Consider the following 19,246-nt stretch of genomic DNA (forward strand, 5'->3'; position numbering starts at 1 on the left):
TCTTCCACTTCTAAGCTTCTGGACCAGGTGCCACCTCCCTGCTTCTCCCAGCGTGACAGCCACATTTTCTCCCCACTGAAATTTCTCCTCCTTTTGATCTTTCAACATTTTCCCACATAAAACATTAACTACGTATTTTCCAGAAGCCACTTTCCCATTTACATGAATTTTCTGCCCTTTAAATATTCTTTTATTTGAAATATTAAATTCAAAACCAAGAATACATATTTAATCCTAGAGTCACATTGTTTAGTTTATTCAAGAGCTCACAGATAATAGGAAAAATTCTGAAGGCCTAAAAGGATTTTGTTTTATTGCTTCTCCTGGTAATACCACATAGTTCAATGCTGGCAGAGAATATCCTTATTCAAATTTCTTATTTGCACACTGTTTGATCTAATAGGGGTTTGTGAAAACAGAAGGGATCTCTCTTCCCAACCTCAGGCCTCTGTGAGATAAGAGGTGGTGAGGTTTTTGGTGGCTTCAGATTAGGTTTGCTGGAAGAACGGTGCTGCAGCATCTCTGGCAGTAATTATGTTCAACTGCAGGGAAGGGGGATCAGAAGATCCAGGTATTGAGATACTTAGAGATTTTTTTTTTTTTTGATGGGAAAGGTATTGAACGTAATGGAATTTTAGGGCCGACCTCAGAAGTAGATTGACGTGAATGTTACCAGGAAGGCCTTCAGCCTAAATTTCTAAACCTTACACCCTCACCCTCACTGCTTATGCCTAAAACAGGCTAGAAATTCTACCAACAGAGATTCAACCATTTTAGGGTCCAGAAGGCCAAAACGTCTCACCAAATTCCCTCTTACTAGAAAATTCCCTAGGGATTAGATAATAATTCCTTCTTTCTTGAAGGATAGCTGGTTGCCGAGATGGACAAGTGGGAACCCAAAGTAGAAAGATAAATTTTGAAAAAAACAAAAACCAATCAAAAAATACCAGGAGTATAGCATAGGCTCTACTTGATTACTTTTTGGGTGAACCAGACTAAAACATCTAGCTTATTTTTAAGTCTATGATCTTTTTTAAAAACTCAACTATGAAAAAAAAAAAAAAAGCCACACAAAGAACTTACTTCCTAGTTCAAAGAAAAGTTTACACATAAATAATAGATTGTATAGAGGAAAAACAAAACAAGCAGGCAGAAAATAAACAGCAATAGATTATCACAATTACAGGCACTGAATTCCATTCAGGTTTGCTTCTGCATGCATAGAAATATTATTATTTAAATTTTCAGCAAAAATAAATACCTTAAGTTCAGCTCCTCTACTGGTTCAGTCACAGAGAATTAGAAATTCAAAGAGAAATACCTACTTCACTGGAAACAGAACGAAACACAAACTTCTCTCTGGTTTGTAAAGAAGTGACACAAAAGAACTTTCTGAAACTATCTTCTGTGTCCTTGTTTTTGTCTCATCACTAAATGACGTGTGGCAGCCAAGAAAGGGCCCTGGGCACACCTCTCTTCCTGCCTGAGGGTTGGAGCTGGGTCCACAGGTACTCAGTGGCTGAGGCCACACTCTGCTCCTCCAGGTGCCCTGTCAACCACTACACACAGCAGAAGTGTCCTGGCCAGTCTCTTCTGTCGGACATAGGATCCCAGCAGACATTTCTCTAGTGACTTTGGCCAGACTGCCTCTGAGCTGTGCTTCTGTTTGGGGCTCTTCCTACTCAACCTTCCCTCCCTTGCTCCTTTCTTGGGTGTCAGAGCTACTCCTTGTTCACTCTTTATCCTTCAGAGTTACTTGCCCACAAAATTTTTTGATTGTCTAATTCCACCTTAACCATTGCTCCTTGGAAGACCTGAGCGACCCATGACAAGGCTTTTTGGCTTGGCCAAACTTTAGCCAGACTTCTGAACCTTCTCCTAGGCCCATCTGTGCACTTTCCTTTAAAATCCAGTTTTAGCAAAAGAACCCTATTAAGTCAGTTTAACAAGAGCCCCCCAATCCCTGATACCTGATCACCCTTGATATCTGATCAGGTTTCCCATCCTCCACCATCGCCCAGGTAATGTCTGATCAGTCAACCTGGCCTGACTTCAGCAAGAATCATGTTATGTCAGTTTAGCCAGAATCCCCCATACCCCTCCTATTTCCTCTTAGTAATTTTCTATCCACGGACTCCCACCTTGCCCCTTGGCTTTGAATCCCCACTGGACCATACTGTATTTGGAATTGGGCACAATCTCTCTCCCCCACTGCAAGACCCTGTTGCAGTGGTACCTATACCTATCTGGATAGCCTTGAAGAGAGAATCCTTCTTACCATGTTTAATAAGTATCATTCAATAACTTTTTCTTTAACTCCCATTGCTCATGGAAAAAGAAACATATATTCACAGATCTCTTCTTATTTTTGGGTAAAACACTGTAAAATCAACTGGATAGGATAATCTGCAGAAATATTTATGTCCTCCAAGTAATCACCTGACACTTATCATGTATTTGCAGCAGATATATAAGGGCTCTTCAAAAAGGTTGTCTAAAAATGGAATTAAAAGATAATACAAATCTTTCCATGAGTATTTTGAAGAACTCTCATACAAGTCATCACAGTTTTAAAACTTGGCCAGTCCCCCCCCCCCCAACTTAAGAGCATTTTAGATATAGAAGATATTTTCTAAAAGATCCACACACAAAAACTATACTTAATTTACATATTTTTAGAGATGTCTATATTATTTCCACAGATTTTTTAAGTCTAGTGATATTAAGGCAGTGAAATGAATATGAGAGGAAAAGCAAGCAGAAGGGCTGGTGATATTTGGCCACAGGGTTAAGCCAATTCTTGCAAGTCAAAGAGTTTTTGTAATTTCATGATTTTTTTCTTTCAATTTCAAATTCAACTTCAGTTTCAAACTTCTTCCAATTCTGTCTTAAATTTGAATATCTGCAATGCAAGCCAGTTGAAAGAACCAGAAAAAGGAAAAGGCACATAGAATATCACAATAAATTTACCGATAATTAGTCCAAATCATAGCTCTAATCAAATTTTACTTCTGGGAGCTATAAAAAAAGTCCTGGGAACCTCGGGCTACATAATGAATACTTTCCTATTTCCCAGCAGAAAAATAGTTTCTGATGAGGTTAATATATTCAATTTCATTGTGTGGTCCTTTCCTCTTCTTTACCCTTTTATTTTACGCATCAAATGGAAAACAAACAAAAAACGACCAGAAGTTCTTCGGGAATAGGATTGAAAAAGAAATATACCTCTCCTGGCTGATGTTCTCATAATGAGAAGATACAGCGTAAAAATATAGTCTTAAAAAGTGGGGGAAAACTTGCATAGAATAACAAATATTGATCTAAATATTGTCATGGGCAAGTAGTTGTTTTTTTATAATCAGATTCTGCTTGAGAAATTAACAATTAAAAAAGAGTTTCTAGTTTACCCACGACACACTGAAGGGAGGACCAACTTGCTCTTGCTGAGAAAAGAAAAAACAACCAAATATAGTAACCGACTGGGTGAAATATTAAACGCACAAATAAAAAATATACAGACACAAAGTTAACTGACGGGTTTGGGAGTAGTGAAAAGAAAAAAATGAATTCCAATGACTGCATAACATGAGATAATCCAAACTGAATAAATTATTAGCAATTTACAGAAATCTCTAATGTACTAAGTTGTATTTTCTCATCTCTCACTCTAAAATTTAACAAATTATTAGTCAGTATGGTTAGGGAAAGTAGGCTTTTGCCATTAATACTAAATTAGTATTTCCAAGAGAGGTACAGTATACCAAAGTGAGATGGGGTACCCAAGTATTTCAATTTTAATAAATGATGATTAGCACTATGTAAATGCAGATGATGGTTTATTTTCAGTTTATTTTTTAAAAGGTGATAGTTTATTTCCTAATCCCTTCCAACCTCTACAGTACAGTTGGACCATGAATGGAAAAAGGCCAAGAGAAAAAGATTACATCTAGGCCATATGCTCAAGCTGGAAGTATGTGCACTAGGAGGCTAGATGTGAAGTAATATTTTTAAAGGCCATTGGTTTTATAACAGCTTCCTAACTTTGAGACAGGCTTCTCCACTTGTCTATTTCTGAATGACAAAATGGGTCCCAAATTGAAATCTGATTAGAATTTTAATTTACAGAGTTGTTTTAAGTCAGTAGATCCCTGATTCTAGTTATATTCCATGTAGGATGCAACAAAAAGAATTTGGCCAATACTTGAGATGAGAGATTTGGGAACTGATTGAGAACCCAGCAGGGGAAAACCAGGAGAGAGAGGATGCTGGGATTTGTGAAAGTCTGTGTGTGTGTGTGTGTGTGTGTGTGTGCGTGTGTGTGCGTGTGTGGTGGTGGTGGTTGGGAGTGGGCAGTCCGAGGTCCTGTTAATTTGGGAGGAGGAATGACTGGTTACTGCATGGACAGCAATACAATAAAACACCTTCATTAGTTTTAGGATGTATGGGTCAGAAGCAATTTTCAGGGAAACACTGCCAAGTGGACCCTAAAGCATGGAAGAAGCAAAAAGCATGAAATAGTGGGAAGGGTAGGCTGGGCCTTTTTGCCATTCGGACAGGCATTCTCCTTGACTGCATTTGGTCCCTCACATCCTGTACCCATCTGGCAGCAAGTCCTGTTGGCGTGACCTCCAAATGTGTATCCAGACACAATCACTTCCCAGCTGCTCCACTGCTGCAGTCCAGCCTGTCTTTCTTTGCCTGGATGATTGAAATTGTCTCCAACATTCTTTCTCATCTGTCTGCAACCTTTTATCAAAAGAGCAGCCAGAAAACTTATTTATTGTAAAATGTAAATTAGATTCACCTGGTCCCACCTTCAAAGGCCCTCCCATGTCTATCATTGTAGGAGACTCTTTACCCTCCACTTTCGCTTCCTCCTGCTACACTGACCTCCTTCCCTAAATGCTCCCAGTGCACAGCCGCGTATCTCGTTTATGCTCACTTTTCCCTTTCCCAGGGATGTTCTTCTCCATATCTTCTCTTGCTTTGTTTCCTCACTGCATTAAGGTCTTCCCTAAATGCCACCTTCTCAACCGAAGCTTTCTAGCCATCTTATTTTAAATGTTAATCCTCAACCTGCCCCCCAGTCCCCAAGAACTTCCTATCCATTCCCTGATTTATTTATGTATTTTTCAAAATGTACTCATTTTACCAATGTATGTGTTTACTATCCCAACTGGAATGTAATCTTCTGAGAGAAAGGATTTTTTTTTTTTAAAATTTGTTCACTGCTTTACCGTGAATAATAATGCCAGGTTGTTGGCAAATATTAATATTTGAACAGGATTCAAATCCTGACTTTACTACATTTAGTACTTAGATAAAGAACTGCATCTGATCTAATAAACAATTACTTTTATCTTCAAGACCATGTGAAGTTATACAGTGGCAATATTAAAATAATGGAATACCAGTGGCTATTCTTTTCCAGCATGATCAGTATCTCTTATTTTTTTGAGGACGTGCAGGTGGCAGAATCTGACAGTGTAAATGGGGATAAGAAGCCTCTTGTGCATGTAATCATTAAATGTATCCATAAAGGAATGTTGATCAACTTATTCAATGAATAAATGAATATTAAGAACCTATTGTGTGTCAGACATTTTTTTTCCCCAACACTGGAGATACATCAAAAAAAAAAAAAAAAAAAAAAGAGACCAATATGCTTGCCCCTTAGTGCTGACATTCTAGTAGGGACTCCAACAACAGACAATCACTATAATAAATAACAAAGCACGTGGAATATCAGAAAGTGAGTGTCGCGGGAGGAGGGCAGAGCAGGACAAGAGGGCCCTTATTAACACCTGTCCCGTCAGACTGAGGCCAGCTCCCAGTGTCCTCCTTTTCTCTTGCCTCCTCCACCTGCTCTGGTACCTTCTTCTCCTTAGAGCTCCCCTTCAATAAGGCTGGATCTAGAAACTTCTTAGCTCCCCTCTTTAGTCCACAGCTCCCTTTCCTTTTAAATGGAAACAAAGAGTATAATAAAAAACACAAAGTAGGAAAATTTAGAAATCTAAAAATCTTTCTACTCTCTCATAAGCATGGGCCCTGGCCTGTATCAGAAAGCCTATTAACAAGCAAGCCATCAATAAATAAGTTTAATTATTGTGTTTATTACTCTTCTGATTACTAAAATTAATAAAGTGTTATTTAAAGAAATTCCAGTTGGGAGACAGAGAAAAAAGTTAAAGCAGCTAAAACATCGGTTGCTGAAGAAACATCCCAAATGATTAATCTTGTTTTTATTCTGCCTATTCCCAAGAAAGAACAAAGCAAACAATTCTTGGTGCTTAAACATCTGATCACGGAAGTTATGAAGGAGAACTAAGGCCTTTCCTGGGATTAGCAGGGAGCAAACACAGAGAGATAAAACCATGCACTGGGATGGAACAGCCCTGCCTGGGCTGCAAAGGAAGCTGCACGACCAGGGTTTAGCTTCAAAGGAAACCAAGTGTGGACATGACTAAGTGTCTGCAGACATAATTGAGAACAGGACGGCAAGGCTGCCTTTATTGAAACAAGCCAAATATATACGTATATATTAATGATTGAGGAAGAAGAAATACTTTGAGTAGTGCAGATGCTGGGGAGAAGCCTTTAGACGAGCAATGTCTGAAGACTTGAATCTTCCTTAGAAGGGGCAATCTCTGACTGAGTTAAACAATAGAATCAAGATGAATTGGGCAGGACATCAGCATTTAGCATCCCCTAGGGACAGACCCTGAGTTTCGCAGGTTATGCCACACTGTGTTCACAAAAGAGATTATATTGCCATTTAATAGATGAAGAAAGTTAGGTAAATTATGCAAGGATCCGTCAACTAAGTGGTAAAGCCACGATCCAGAATCATGAGTGCATAACTGCAAAGCTTATGCTTTAGCACAGTCAAATCTTCTTTCTATTATACTAGTGTTTCTTAAAGTGTTTTCATTGGAACGCCTGCAACTTACTTTACATTTTTCAGCACAGACAGTACGAAGTTGTATTGTGTGTGCATGTGCACATAAGTTTTAGTGGAAGTTGAAGTCACAAGCCAGAGGCAGCTCACATTCTAATTGAGAAGCCACATGCCAGAGGTGGTCATGAGTATTATATCAGAAATATTGCAGCCACTCCAGAGGCGACTACTCTGATTTTTGCTATCTATTCCTCTAATCACCTTAATCAACTGGATCAACTAATCTTATAATCAACTGAACACCAAATTAGGTTTTCTTTGGTGAAATTAGTGGTTTGATAATTAGCATACATATTAGAAAGGAGATCTCAGTGGTGAAATTAAAGGTATCAGGAATATATAATTTGGTAAAATATCTGTTAGAGACACTTCAGCATCGTGTGAAGATAGTGTAAGAATGCTTAGGAGTCCTTCTGTTGCCTGGCATGGGCTCTGAGTAGAACTAAATCCCATTATTCAGTGTCACTGCTTGGAAGGAACATTTTATTTAAAGTGTAGCAAGTCAGAGAGCTGCAATTCCATTGAGCTTACAGAGCAATTTATATTAAGAGTGTTGTTCTTGCTGGCTAATAAGTGTCCATTTAATAAATGTCTGTATATGCCCCAGAACTTGGCCTATGACTTCCTTTCATTTGCTTCCGGGTAGCAAAGCTATAGGAGAGTAGCTAATTCTCACTCATTTCGAACTTTTCATTGGCTGATGTTGTCTTTCAAAAAGAATCTAAAAGATGTGCATGCAAATTGGCTAAAGTCAATCTATAATTCTGTTCCTCCAATCATTTGTGTCAGAATCACTTGAAGTTTAGAATTCTTCAATTTTTTAGCATCTTACATTTTAAATTTGTAGGGGCGGATCCTGAGACTGAAAAGTAGTTACAACTACTTTCTTTGGTGATTCTTTTATACTCTGAGGATTCAGCCTATGAGAACATAACCAAAAAAAGCATCATCCTCATTTGCTGCAGGCTATCTCAAAGGCAGACCAAAGACTCAAGAGGAAGTCAAAATCCTCCTGACTGCTGGGTGTAAAAAAAAAAAGAAATCTGTAAAGCAGTAGTAAATAGCACACCATTAAGCTCCCACATCCTATAAACTCTATTCCACAAATGTGTGATTATAGCTATTTTCCCATCCATCTAGATCAAAATAGATGAAAACTAGCCTTAGGCATTCAATGAGCTCATCCATGGCCAAAAATATTCCAGTCAAGGGACGATTATCAATAGCTTTCCAACTGATGATTGTGATCCATTTACTGTGACATCAATGAAAACTGTTGGCCAAGAGCTTATTATAATGAATATGATTTTGGAGGGAAACCAGTTTGCCTATTGAGTTGGTTTTTCTGACATCAATAAGCCTCAGTTCATTCACTCATAAGACATTTTGTCTGACTTTCATCAACTCATCAAATATTTATTGAGAGCCTTTTTAAAATCATGTAGTCTTAAATTCCAACAATCACCATGGAAGATTAAAGAAGCAAAGGCCTACTGCAGAACTTTTATCTCTAAATTATCAATCGTTAGACGGGGAAAATACTGTGGTACAGGATTCAGGTTTTGAGTTCAGGCATTAGCTGCAAAGTCAGTGGCAATTCAGTAAAGCTCTTACAACTGCTGTTTCTTCTTCTGGGCAGTTGGGAATAAATGCTTGTCTTGCCTATTTTACAGATTCAGTAATTAATTCATAAATATTTGTTTGTCATCTACTATTTTCCAGGATATTTTCTAGGACCTTGAGGGATATAGCAGGAAACAAGACAGGCATAGGGTTACTCTAATAACTAGAAAAAATATGTACATATTGTAATATACAAATATATTTGTAAAACAAATACAAAATGTGTGAATATTAATAGAAATATTTTCAGTAGCAAATATATGTAACATTTTTTAAAGCTTAAACCAAAGACTTCTAAGAATGTGACAGATTTTTTAGATCTTACATTGAATAATTTAGGATGAGAAAGACGATAATCTAATGAAAGATGTATTGATCTAAACAACACACCCAGCACTTCAATAAAAGATATTCTTCTAATTCATTAAAGATAAAAAGAAATCATTTTCTGGCAGGATTACATTTCTTTAATTTGAGAACATGCCAGGTCCTTGCTATAACACTCTTTCACACACAGAATTTACAGTAAATTTTCTTTCTTTTTATGAATCTTTTCATTACATAAGAACCACAGTGTTTGTGATAGGTGGCTTATTATACAAGTTAGTCTGTGGTAGGCAAGCTCTAAAATGCGCCCAGCAATCCCTGCTTCTTGGTATTCCCACCCTTGCATAATCTCGTTTCTTTAAGTGTGGCTGGATTTAGTGACTCATTTCTAAAAATTAGGAGCTAAGAGAGAAAGAAAGGCAGGAAAGAAAGACCACAGTAGGGCCCATGATCCAACAGAGGGAGGGAACACTCCTAGAGCGACAAAATTGAAGTTGAGGGGAGAGGGGGAGGAAGAGGGAGGGTGGGGGCTAATTGGAAGGGGACAAAGGGTACAAAAGCAATTTCTGGTAATGGGTATGTCCCCAATATGATTCTGGCCCCCACATCATGGGCAGGAGGGGGGACAATCAGCTTTGTATCTCATGAATATTTGAAATAACTAACTAACTAATTAACTCACTGACTAAATAATAAATGATAAAAATTGTATGTAACAGATGTGATGGATGTCACCGTCAAGACTGGATTTTATATATATATATATAAAATCACCTTGGAGTTTCAGTCTTGAAAACTTTCTTGCTTACTGGCTTTCTCCTCTCTTTCTCTCTCTCTCTCTCCCCGCCAGTGACCTATAGGAGAGGCTGCTTGAAAAAGAGAGGTACTGTGGAATTAGAGGCCACGTGGAAGAGAACTGAGGCCCCCCAGCCAGCACCATCTGTCAACCAGGTGAGCAAGCCTTGCTGGAAGCAGATGCTCTAGCTCAGTCATGGCAGCAAATGATGCAGCGGCAGCCAACGGTTTGATTGCAGCCTCCTGAGAGACCCTGAATCAGAATCAACCCACTAAGCCATTCCTGAATTCCTGATCTAGAGAAAACGTGAGATTTATAAATGTTTGTCGTTTTAAGCCTTTTGAAGGTTTGGAGTCATTAGTTACACAGCAATAGGTTGACCAGTACATAATCTAAAGATCTGACTCTTGAAGACAGTATTATGAGAATGAATGAATTCAGAATCTCATGTGTTATACTTTGGAGATCTGAACTGGACTAGAACAACATGGTGACATCACATTAATACCTTTATCACAAAGAAACAAATTTTTTTGACTCTTTTTAGCTGAATGGAATCACAGAGTTCATTTATTTTATCTTGAGATGTATGGAGTCCACTAAATTGAATATAAATACTTCATAATTAAACTTCATTTGGAAACTCCATGTTTAGCGACGTATTAGTTAACCAGTAAACAATGACATTCTTACCTCCAAAAAAGTACTTCTCGCTGGTTTTAACTTGAAGAGGACTATGAGTTCGAACTGCTGAGGCCTCATCTCCATCAATGGTGAGAACAGCAAAGTTTTCCTTGGCGAGGAAACGAACCTCGTGCCACTGTCCATCATCCAACCCGGAGCCTGGTAATACAAAAGTCAATTTCTTTTCTTAAGATGGTTTAGTTAAACACGATTTTTAATATCAACAAAGTCAGCCTCTGACAAGTAAAAATTATATATTTTCATCTAGGAAAATACAGTGCTGCTTACAAATCACAGTGATATCTCATATTTCTTTAACATCATAAGTAGTTCTATCCCCTGTTGGACAGAATAAGGCATAATATACCCCAAGCAAGTAGGAAAATAGGGTTAATATGCTGCTGGGGTACTTGGGGGAAAAGAATGCGTTGAATAAAGTCATCAGGAAGGTGATGGTGAACTATTTTAATTTAATAACTTATTTTCTGTTTAGCTTTGCTAGATCCCACTCTCAGATGAGAAAATGGATTTATGGCTTTTAGCTAAAGTCTCTCTCTGTTTTAAAAATACTTATTTATTATTTATTTTATTGTTTATTTTCTCTCAATAACCACACTTGGCAAGTATGCCTTATAAAAATTAAGGACTAAAGAACAAATGTGTGAGTATGTGAAGTTACATGTACTAATTAACCACTAATGATCATAGGAAATAATACCAGGATTATCTGATCATTTAAACATACAGTGTCTTTATAATGGAGATGATATTTAAACAAATAAAAATCAACAAAATAAATTAGCAATGCCCACTTCCAACAATCACACTTCATTGTTGCTTGATACAAAGATTTTTTAAAACAATTTTATTGAACTGTTTGTCAGGCAGACAATAGCTTAAAGTTTCTGCTTAGTGTGTGTTCATCTTACAAAGACTAGTTAGAGAATTAAGGAGCAAACAGAGGAAAGCAGCCACTGAGCATAAGTCCTGGAGACAATTAAGGAAACACTAAAAGAGAAGTCCAAGAGGGTCAGAGTAACCTTCTTTGACCTTGAAAGGCCTATGCTATGGCGAAGGGTAGAGATTTTGTTCTACTCTGCTCCAGATGGCATAATATAGACTCCATGGGCGGAAGTTATGTGAGGATACACTTCAGTTTTCCAAAAGAAAGAGAAGCCAAGCAAGTAAAGGCATCCAAAAATAAAGTGACAGCAAATCAATGAACCACAGCTGAAGGCTCCAAGCCCCTGATAATGTACACCAGGAGTCTGAAAACCACAGTTTACGGGCAAATTGCAGTCTCTGCTGCTGCCTGTTTTTGTACAATTTTTGAGGTAAGAATGGTTTTCACACTTCTAAATGGCTGAAAAGAAATCCACTGAAAAATACTATCAAAAGAAGAATGACATAATATGATAAAATTATACAAAATTCAAATTTTAGTGTCCATGTAAGGTTTTACTGAAATATAGCCAAGCTCATTTGTTTATATGTTACGTGCCTGTGATGACAGAGACAAATAGTTGCACCAGAGACCGTATGGCCCACAAAGCCTAGACTGTTTACTTTGTAATCCTTTACAGAAAAACATACACTAGGGATTAGCTGACACTCTAAAAAAGAAAAAAAAAATTATGACCTGTTGGGACATAGAAGATATTCACATACCTGTAGTATTTACTCATATTATTGTAAGTATTAGTACAAATAATCACCCCACAGATATTTTTCTTACTACTTTTAAATTTTAATTTAGTAATATTAATTGAGCACAATTTACTGCAACGAAAGACAATACAAAATTCCTGCTCTATAGTAATTAATACAAAATAATTTCAAAATTATGAAAAATTATATGTAAGTATTTATATATGTGTGTATATAGATATAATATCCATGGTATAAAACAAGTAATAAGGGAAACAACCACATGAATCCCACCACCATTTTTGGTCTAGAATATTTCTATATTTTCTGGCTGGTTTTCCTGTTTCCACTCTATCCACTTACAGTCTATTCCCTCCACAAAAGTAATCTCATCTTTTTAAAAATGCAATTGAAATCACAGTCTTTCCCTTACAACAGTTTTCTGTCGCTTCTGAACTCGCTAAAAATACTGGCCAAAGTCCTTACAGTGACCTCAGATGGTCTGTGAACCATCTGGAATGCCTTGTGTGAATTGCCTGCATGGTTTTTCTCCCTCACTTCGGGTCTCTGCAAATGTCATTCTATCAGTGAGGCCTTTTCCAACCCTTCTATATAAAAGAGCATTTTTCCCACTCCTCCAATGTCACTCTTTTTCCGAGCTTTATTTTTCCTTGTAGCATCTCTCATTACCAAATCTATTGTCTGTTCACTTACTAGTGTATTTGTTAATTTTCTGTCTTGTACCACTCGATTATAAGCTCTCTGAGGTCAGGAATTTTGTCAGTTTTATTCTGTTAAAACCCTGCACTTGAAGCCACGTCTGGTGCACAGAAGATGTGAATAAATAAGTGAATGAGTCTGAGGGGTGCTCTGGAGTAGGAATTTGGCATTCTGACTTTCACAGGCAGCACGCTGGTGATGGAACACTACAGCAATAACAACAGCCCCGGCATTTCTGACTGTGGTTTCCATGCTGGAAATAATCATGCAAAGGGTAAGCAATAAGTCCAGTAGATGAACAACTTTTATTGTTCACTTTAAGTTAATGCCAGTAGATATTCCTATAAATCTTCACCATCCTAAACACATTAGTAATTGACCTTACCCAATTATCAAGTTATTTAATGAAGTGTATCCTTCAGCCCAATCTGGCTGTCACCTGCACACAGTGCCCACACATTGCAATGGCTTCCAGTGATGTAGAAAGAGGGACCGGCCAGAGCGCCAGGTGTGCAGGCGGCAGCTGTTAGTTATCACAGATTCTCAGAGTCAAGGTTAAATAAACTATATGTGCCCCAATTCTCATATCAGGGTCTACTTTGGGGAACTTACGGGTTACTCTGTAAGACAGTCTCTCATTGTTAAAAAAAAAAAAAGGCATAATTTTAGTCCATGTTCTATTTCTGACAAGAAAAATACTTTCGGCAAATCATTTAAACTCAGTTTTTCTTCTCAAGTTGATGCCTTTGGATTCTCTTCACCATAACAATTTGCTTTAAAGCATAAAACTGAATTTATTGTTGATTGACCATAGGAGTGCAAGGTTTTGATTTCAGTTTTGGTTTTTGCCTTTATAATGTGATGAACCTTGCTCTGAAATGCATTTCGGGGACATGGATCTCAAGGACATCGATGTTACAAATGTTTGATCCCCAAATATAATCCTAAAGAACCACACATCTAGAGAAAGTCACTTACAAAATACCTTCAGTTATTCTAAATGGTAGACTAGAAAGCCTTTCAGAAAATTCCTATGAAAATTTCATCAAGAAATTAATTTATAAATGGAACATCATCAGCTTAATTGTCCATGGCAGAAAGATACATTATTCTAATCAGATTAAAATCAAAAGGTTATTTTATTTTTTTCAAGGATCTTAATTCCTAGAGAAATTGGACTCTAAATTAAAGGAGCCTTATTGATAGCAGCCCCTGCTATACCTAGGCTTACACTGTGATTCCTATTCACTTTAATTCCAATTATTATTTAGAACTTTTACTGCTAATCATCAAGAGGTATGCCTCAGCAATATATGATAGAAATGAGCCCCCAAATATAATGAAGTTCAATCTTAAATGTGGCAATGATGACCCAATTGCTCAAAAGAAAATATGCTGCTGCCTTTAAATTTTCTTTGTTCACATGTTATAAAAAACAATAGCCTGAAGCCTCTCTCCAGAGAAGAATCCAGTTTTATGATCCCTGCATATATGAGTATTGAGGGTTCTTCAAAATGATCATGGGAAAAGAATTAAAAGATAATACGAATCTTTCTATGAAGTTTTTGGTGATCCCTCACGTATACTGTTTTAGGCTCAAGGTGCTCTATGTGCTAGCGACTCATATAGATACGCTGTTCAAAGCTCTATGTGCTAGCCACTCTTATAAGTGTGCTACTTGCATTTCACTCATTTATACTTCACAGGAAAAAAAATAAATTATTATCTTCATTATATAGGTGAGAGACTAAGTCTAATAAAGTGTAAGCATCACATAGTTGATAAATGGCAGAGCCTAGAATTAGAACTCAGATCTATCTGGTTCCAGAGCCTGAATTTTCACAACAGACAGACAAAAATCAAAACAACAAAACATGCTGTATAGCCCCTGTGCATTTATGATCAGAGTTATACTGCACATACACACACGCACACGCACACACTCACGCACACGTGTTCCTTCATTTGCCAGCACATCTGGAGAGGAGCTCCATTCCTGGGGCCATCCTCATTTCATGCAGCATTAGGGCTAGAAATAAACTGAGACACCATCCAGTTTTATCTGCTAACTGTCAGTCATTTGCACCATCGGGTTTTTGTTGTGTCGGAACATCACACGTACTATTTGTCTTTTAGTATTTTCTCACAATGTTCTTACCTTAAAATTGTATCTTAAATGAAAATTTTATATCACAGGTGTAACCAGCACATGCTGAGATCTTTCTCCCGCAAGTCACATTAACATACACCCGTGAGTATTCATTTGGATCATTTCCATACGTTGTGAAACTCTTAACAGAAAGTACTTTGCATTCACTCCGCTTTACAACGGGTCGGTGACATTGACCATGCTATTTTGTTGTTAGTCTGCAGAACTAAGACCCTTATCCAGACCTTTTGATACTCAAATAGTTGCTATTCCCACAACTCAGAACTCAGCCATCTATTGTTAACAGTGAAAAGAGGTCCACAGATTCAGCATATATCTCCTATATTCTTTTTTTTTTTAATTTTTTAATTTTTCTGGTGCAGGTGAGAGACCTGAAGGACTTTGTATGAAGCACGAACTAAAAACCAAAGTATGTGACCTTCCTACAAACTTGGTCCAGATGTGATTTGATGTTATCCTTTCCTGGGCCATCTGTCACTTGGAGGAAGCACTACAGAATTATTTCTGCTTCAGAGAAGCTATAAGGAATAGCCTTTTAAAGGGATTTTTTAAAAAATTAACCATATTGTTTAATAATTTTTAATTCATATAAAATGGAACATTAATGAAATTTAAGAGCTTTTGGAATTCAACATATGAAATTTACTCAGAGTACCACAGTCAACCAGATCAATGCTATAAGATGTATGCTTACTATAAGTAGTAATATACTTATTTAGGGGAAAAAACACAATGTCTCATTATCTCAAGTCTTAGAAAATTTTCAAATCATAAATAACAAAGAACACATCACCCAACAAGAGTAAAGCAGCTCTTCTCATTTACTGTTAAAGAGATCTCAGTCTTCTATCCACAGAGAGTCTCTCAAGGGACCCACAGTCCCAGATGCAGTGGGGCCCTGGTAGCTGGACATTGAATCAGGATGAGACTGAAAATGATGATGGTTATTAATAATTAAAAAAAGAGGCCATGCCTCCTAGGGCTAACGTTCCCTGAGAGGCTCCTACATGCTCGGCACTGTCCACACACACCGTTTGCATGACTATGTGAGCAGCGAGACAGCAGAAGGACAGGTCACACATATGGTGGTAGTAAGAGGACTCACTCGTCCATGAGCCAGACAGCCTGTGTTTGCTCTGTGCCTTGCTAACCTGGGTAATTTTAACCTTTCTGTGCCTCAGGCTTCTCTTCTCTGAAATGCAAATAACAGCACCTACTGCAGAGGTTTGTTTTGAGTAGGTGAATTAGTAGTTGTATAGCATTAGAGCAGTGCCTGGCACATAGGAGGTGGTATATTTATATATATAGCAGGAGGTCAAAAAATAAATTTTAATTAGTCTCATTTTGTAGAAAAAGAAGCTGAGATTTAAATTTAGTAATTTTTCTTTGGAGGGTATTATCTTAGATTTATACATATTCGTGTAGTGATAAGTAAGTTTTCTAAAAATGAAAGCAATATAATAAGTCTTTACAATGTGGAGATCACAGTACAGTGATGTGGCATTAGACATGGGAAAACATTCCTGTATCTCAAACAACTTAGACAGAGGTGACGATGATCTTTTTCACCAAAATGCATTAGGTGGTTCACGAAGTTATGGCAAAGACACTGATGTTAAAACTGCATGTGAAGAAATTAGAGGTGGAAAATGAACTTCTAAATCATTTATGTATGTAATTCTAAAAACACATAGTAAATATCATAGACATTTTTCAACTACAACCTTAAAAGTTTATACAAACAAGAAAGTAAAAATGTACTTAATTATCTTCTTAGGAAAATGGGTGGTTGCCTTACAGTTGGGGTCATATCATACTCAGGCATATGTGTAATATGTCCCATCAGAGATCGAGGGAGGATTAGAACCCAGTGTGTCTGACTGACAGTCCCTCACAATAACATGGACTCTGAAGTCAGACTGTCTGGATACAAATCTCATTTCTGCTCACCTAAGGGCTGCGTCTTCAGCAAGTTAACCTCTTTATGCCTTAGTTTCCTGTTTTACAAAATGAGAATAGTGGGGTTATTTTGAGGATTAAGTGGATGAGGGTACTTCAGAAAGTTCATGGATTCTCTCCTTCTGGAGATTCAATGTGTTATTGTGATCTTTCTTTTCTTTCTTTCCTTCTTTCCTCTCTCTCTCTCTCTCTCTCTCTCTCTCTCTCTCTCTCTCTCTCTCTCCTTTCTCTCACTTAGTGTGAGGATGTATTTCTCTTTCTGTTCCTGGCTTATTTCACTTAAGATAATTATCTCTAAGTTTATTCATGTTCCTGCAAATGGCAGAATTTCATTCTTTTTTATGGCAGAGTAGTATTCCATTGAATATATAAACCACATTTTCCTTATCCAGTCATCCATCAACGGATGTTTAGGTTGGCTCCAATGCAGAGGTGGGAAATGGGGGGGCGGGTAGCAAGAAATTGGTAAAGGGCCGCCAGAAATGATGACCTTGTGTAATGTTAAACATACTAATTATCCTGACTTGAGCATCACATATTACACACAGGCATTGATAGTCATCACAGTACCCTATAGATATGTATGAGCAATTATGTTTCAATTAAAAAAAAGTTCATGGAAAAATAGAATTAAAAGATAGTATGAATCTTTCCATGAACTTTATGAAGACCCCTGAACAATGCCTGGCACTCGGTTAGTACTCACTAAATATTAGCGTTGCTATTTATTCAGTGAGTGAGCCTAGTTCTCTAATTATCAACTTGGGTAGCTGTACTTTAATTATGCAAACATTAACTATTAAGAAATGATAAAAAATGGTTTCTTTATGAACACTCCATCCATATATAAATCCTACAGTGCAGTATCAATGGTAAGGAATTTGATGATTTGGGAAGGTATCTGGATATATCTCTTGTTAATATCAACAGTTTTTAAATCCAATTTTGAGCTGCACAATAAAATCGGTCTTATTTCTTCATAATTATAAATTTACTTTCTCCGTCCAAAAATGTGTTTTTTCCACTAGTTATTCAATAGATGTGGGTCTGAATGTTTGAAATAGTTTCAAAAATTAAATCCGATTCCGAGCAAGGACTTCTCATTGTGACTGACTTTCAGCAGATGGTATAAACTGTAGGATACATTTTCCAAAGTATTTTTGTTTTAAAAATATAGACTATTGTAACAGTTTTCATTTAATTTTATGTTTAAAATGATTTGATTTTTTATAGTAGATATCATCAGTTATTCAATAATGCATAATGATAAAAACTGTTCAACTTGACATTATGAAAATAAACCAGTATTTTTACAGAGCGTTTTAACTTAAACTCAACATCTTTGACCCATGTTCCAGTTTCTGGTTTTATTATTATTATTTTTTCCATAAGATAACTAAATTATTTTATGTTTTCTCTAACATCTCTCTAACTTATAACTGTTAGAAAAACTTGTTTAGTATGCAAATTTAAAATGTTAATGAAGCATTTTCTATCTCTGCTGTCTTTCTAATGGTATTATTTTTAAAGTAAGACTCGAGGTGGTTGCTTCAATTGAACAAGAAGAAACAGATGTTGCCCTTATTAGAGACAAGAAGAAAAGACTGGTTTAATGAATATTGAAAAAAGAAAGTATTTAAAATATAGTAGAAAACCAAGATGTAACATCTGTTGGAAAATGCTTCAAATAAAATTACAGTGACTAGAGTTTTCAGTCTTTGGCTCAATATTCAGCCTTTAGAGAAAAATTTACTAGAATATGGATCCATCTTTAGGCAGTTACAGAACTCTATGATGTGCTAATGATGCATTTCATGAGTTATATATTATCTATTTATGCAATAAAAAGAAAAAAGGGAATATACATTTGTACATAAATATTCTATGTATTACATTTTATATTATCTACATAAATTCCATATCATAGGAAAAGTGATCTAAGTCAATCTTTCTCATTTTCACATCTCAGTCCAAACCACCTTATAAATATTATTGATCATAGTCAGATAAATCCTGTAATAAGGTCCTTGGGTAGCCACAAGATACTTTCATTTTCTTAAACTAAAGAAACTGCCAAATGCTATTCTGTATAGGTAAAAAGGCAGAAAGTCTCTTTGGAACATGTCTTTTTTTCCGAAAGAACCACTTGAATGGAATCTTTAAGAAATATATTGGGTAGAGCATATTGTATCGCATTTTTTTATATATGTTGCTAGAAATGATCACTACACTTATTTCATATGTAGAATTTTAGGGAAGGGATGGATTTTTTTTTTTTTAAATCTGGCAGCCATCATCTTCCAAGAAAGAAGTGACCTAGATTAGTGGTTCTTATCTTGTCTGCACGTTAGAGTCATTTGGG

The 19,246-nt window shown here is 36.7% G+C and overlaps 1 protein-coding gene across 1 annotated transcript in view; it reads right to left on the reverse strand.

Annotated features, from left to right (window-relative positions):
- Window positions 1-19,246, reverse strand: part of CNTNAP2 (contactin associated protein 2) — a 1,419,793-nt gene that overhangs the window by 942,797 nt on the left and 457,750 nt on the right. Inside the window, exon 9 of the mRNA XM_063100985.1 lies at window positions 10,398-10,547. Within this exon, the coding sequence (XP_062957055.1) occupies window positions 10,398-10,547 (150 nt within the window). The remainder of the gene's footprint in view (window positions 1-10,397; window positions 10,548-19,246) is intronic.

The sequence above is a fragment of the Cynocephalus volans genome, chromosome 6, assembly GCF_027409185.1.
Source record: "Cynocephalus volans isolate mCynVol1 chromosome 6, mCynVol1.pri, whole genome shotgun sequence".
Lineage (NCBI taxonomy): Eukaryota > Metazoa > Chordata > Mammalia > Dermoptera > Cynocephalidae > Cynocephalus > Cynocephalus volans.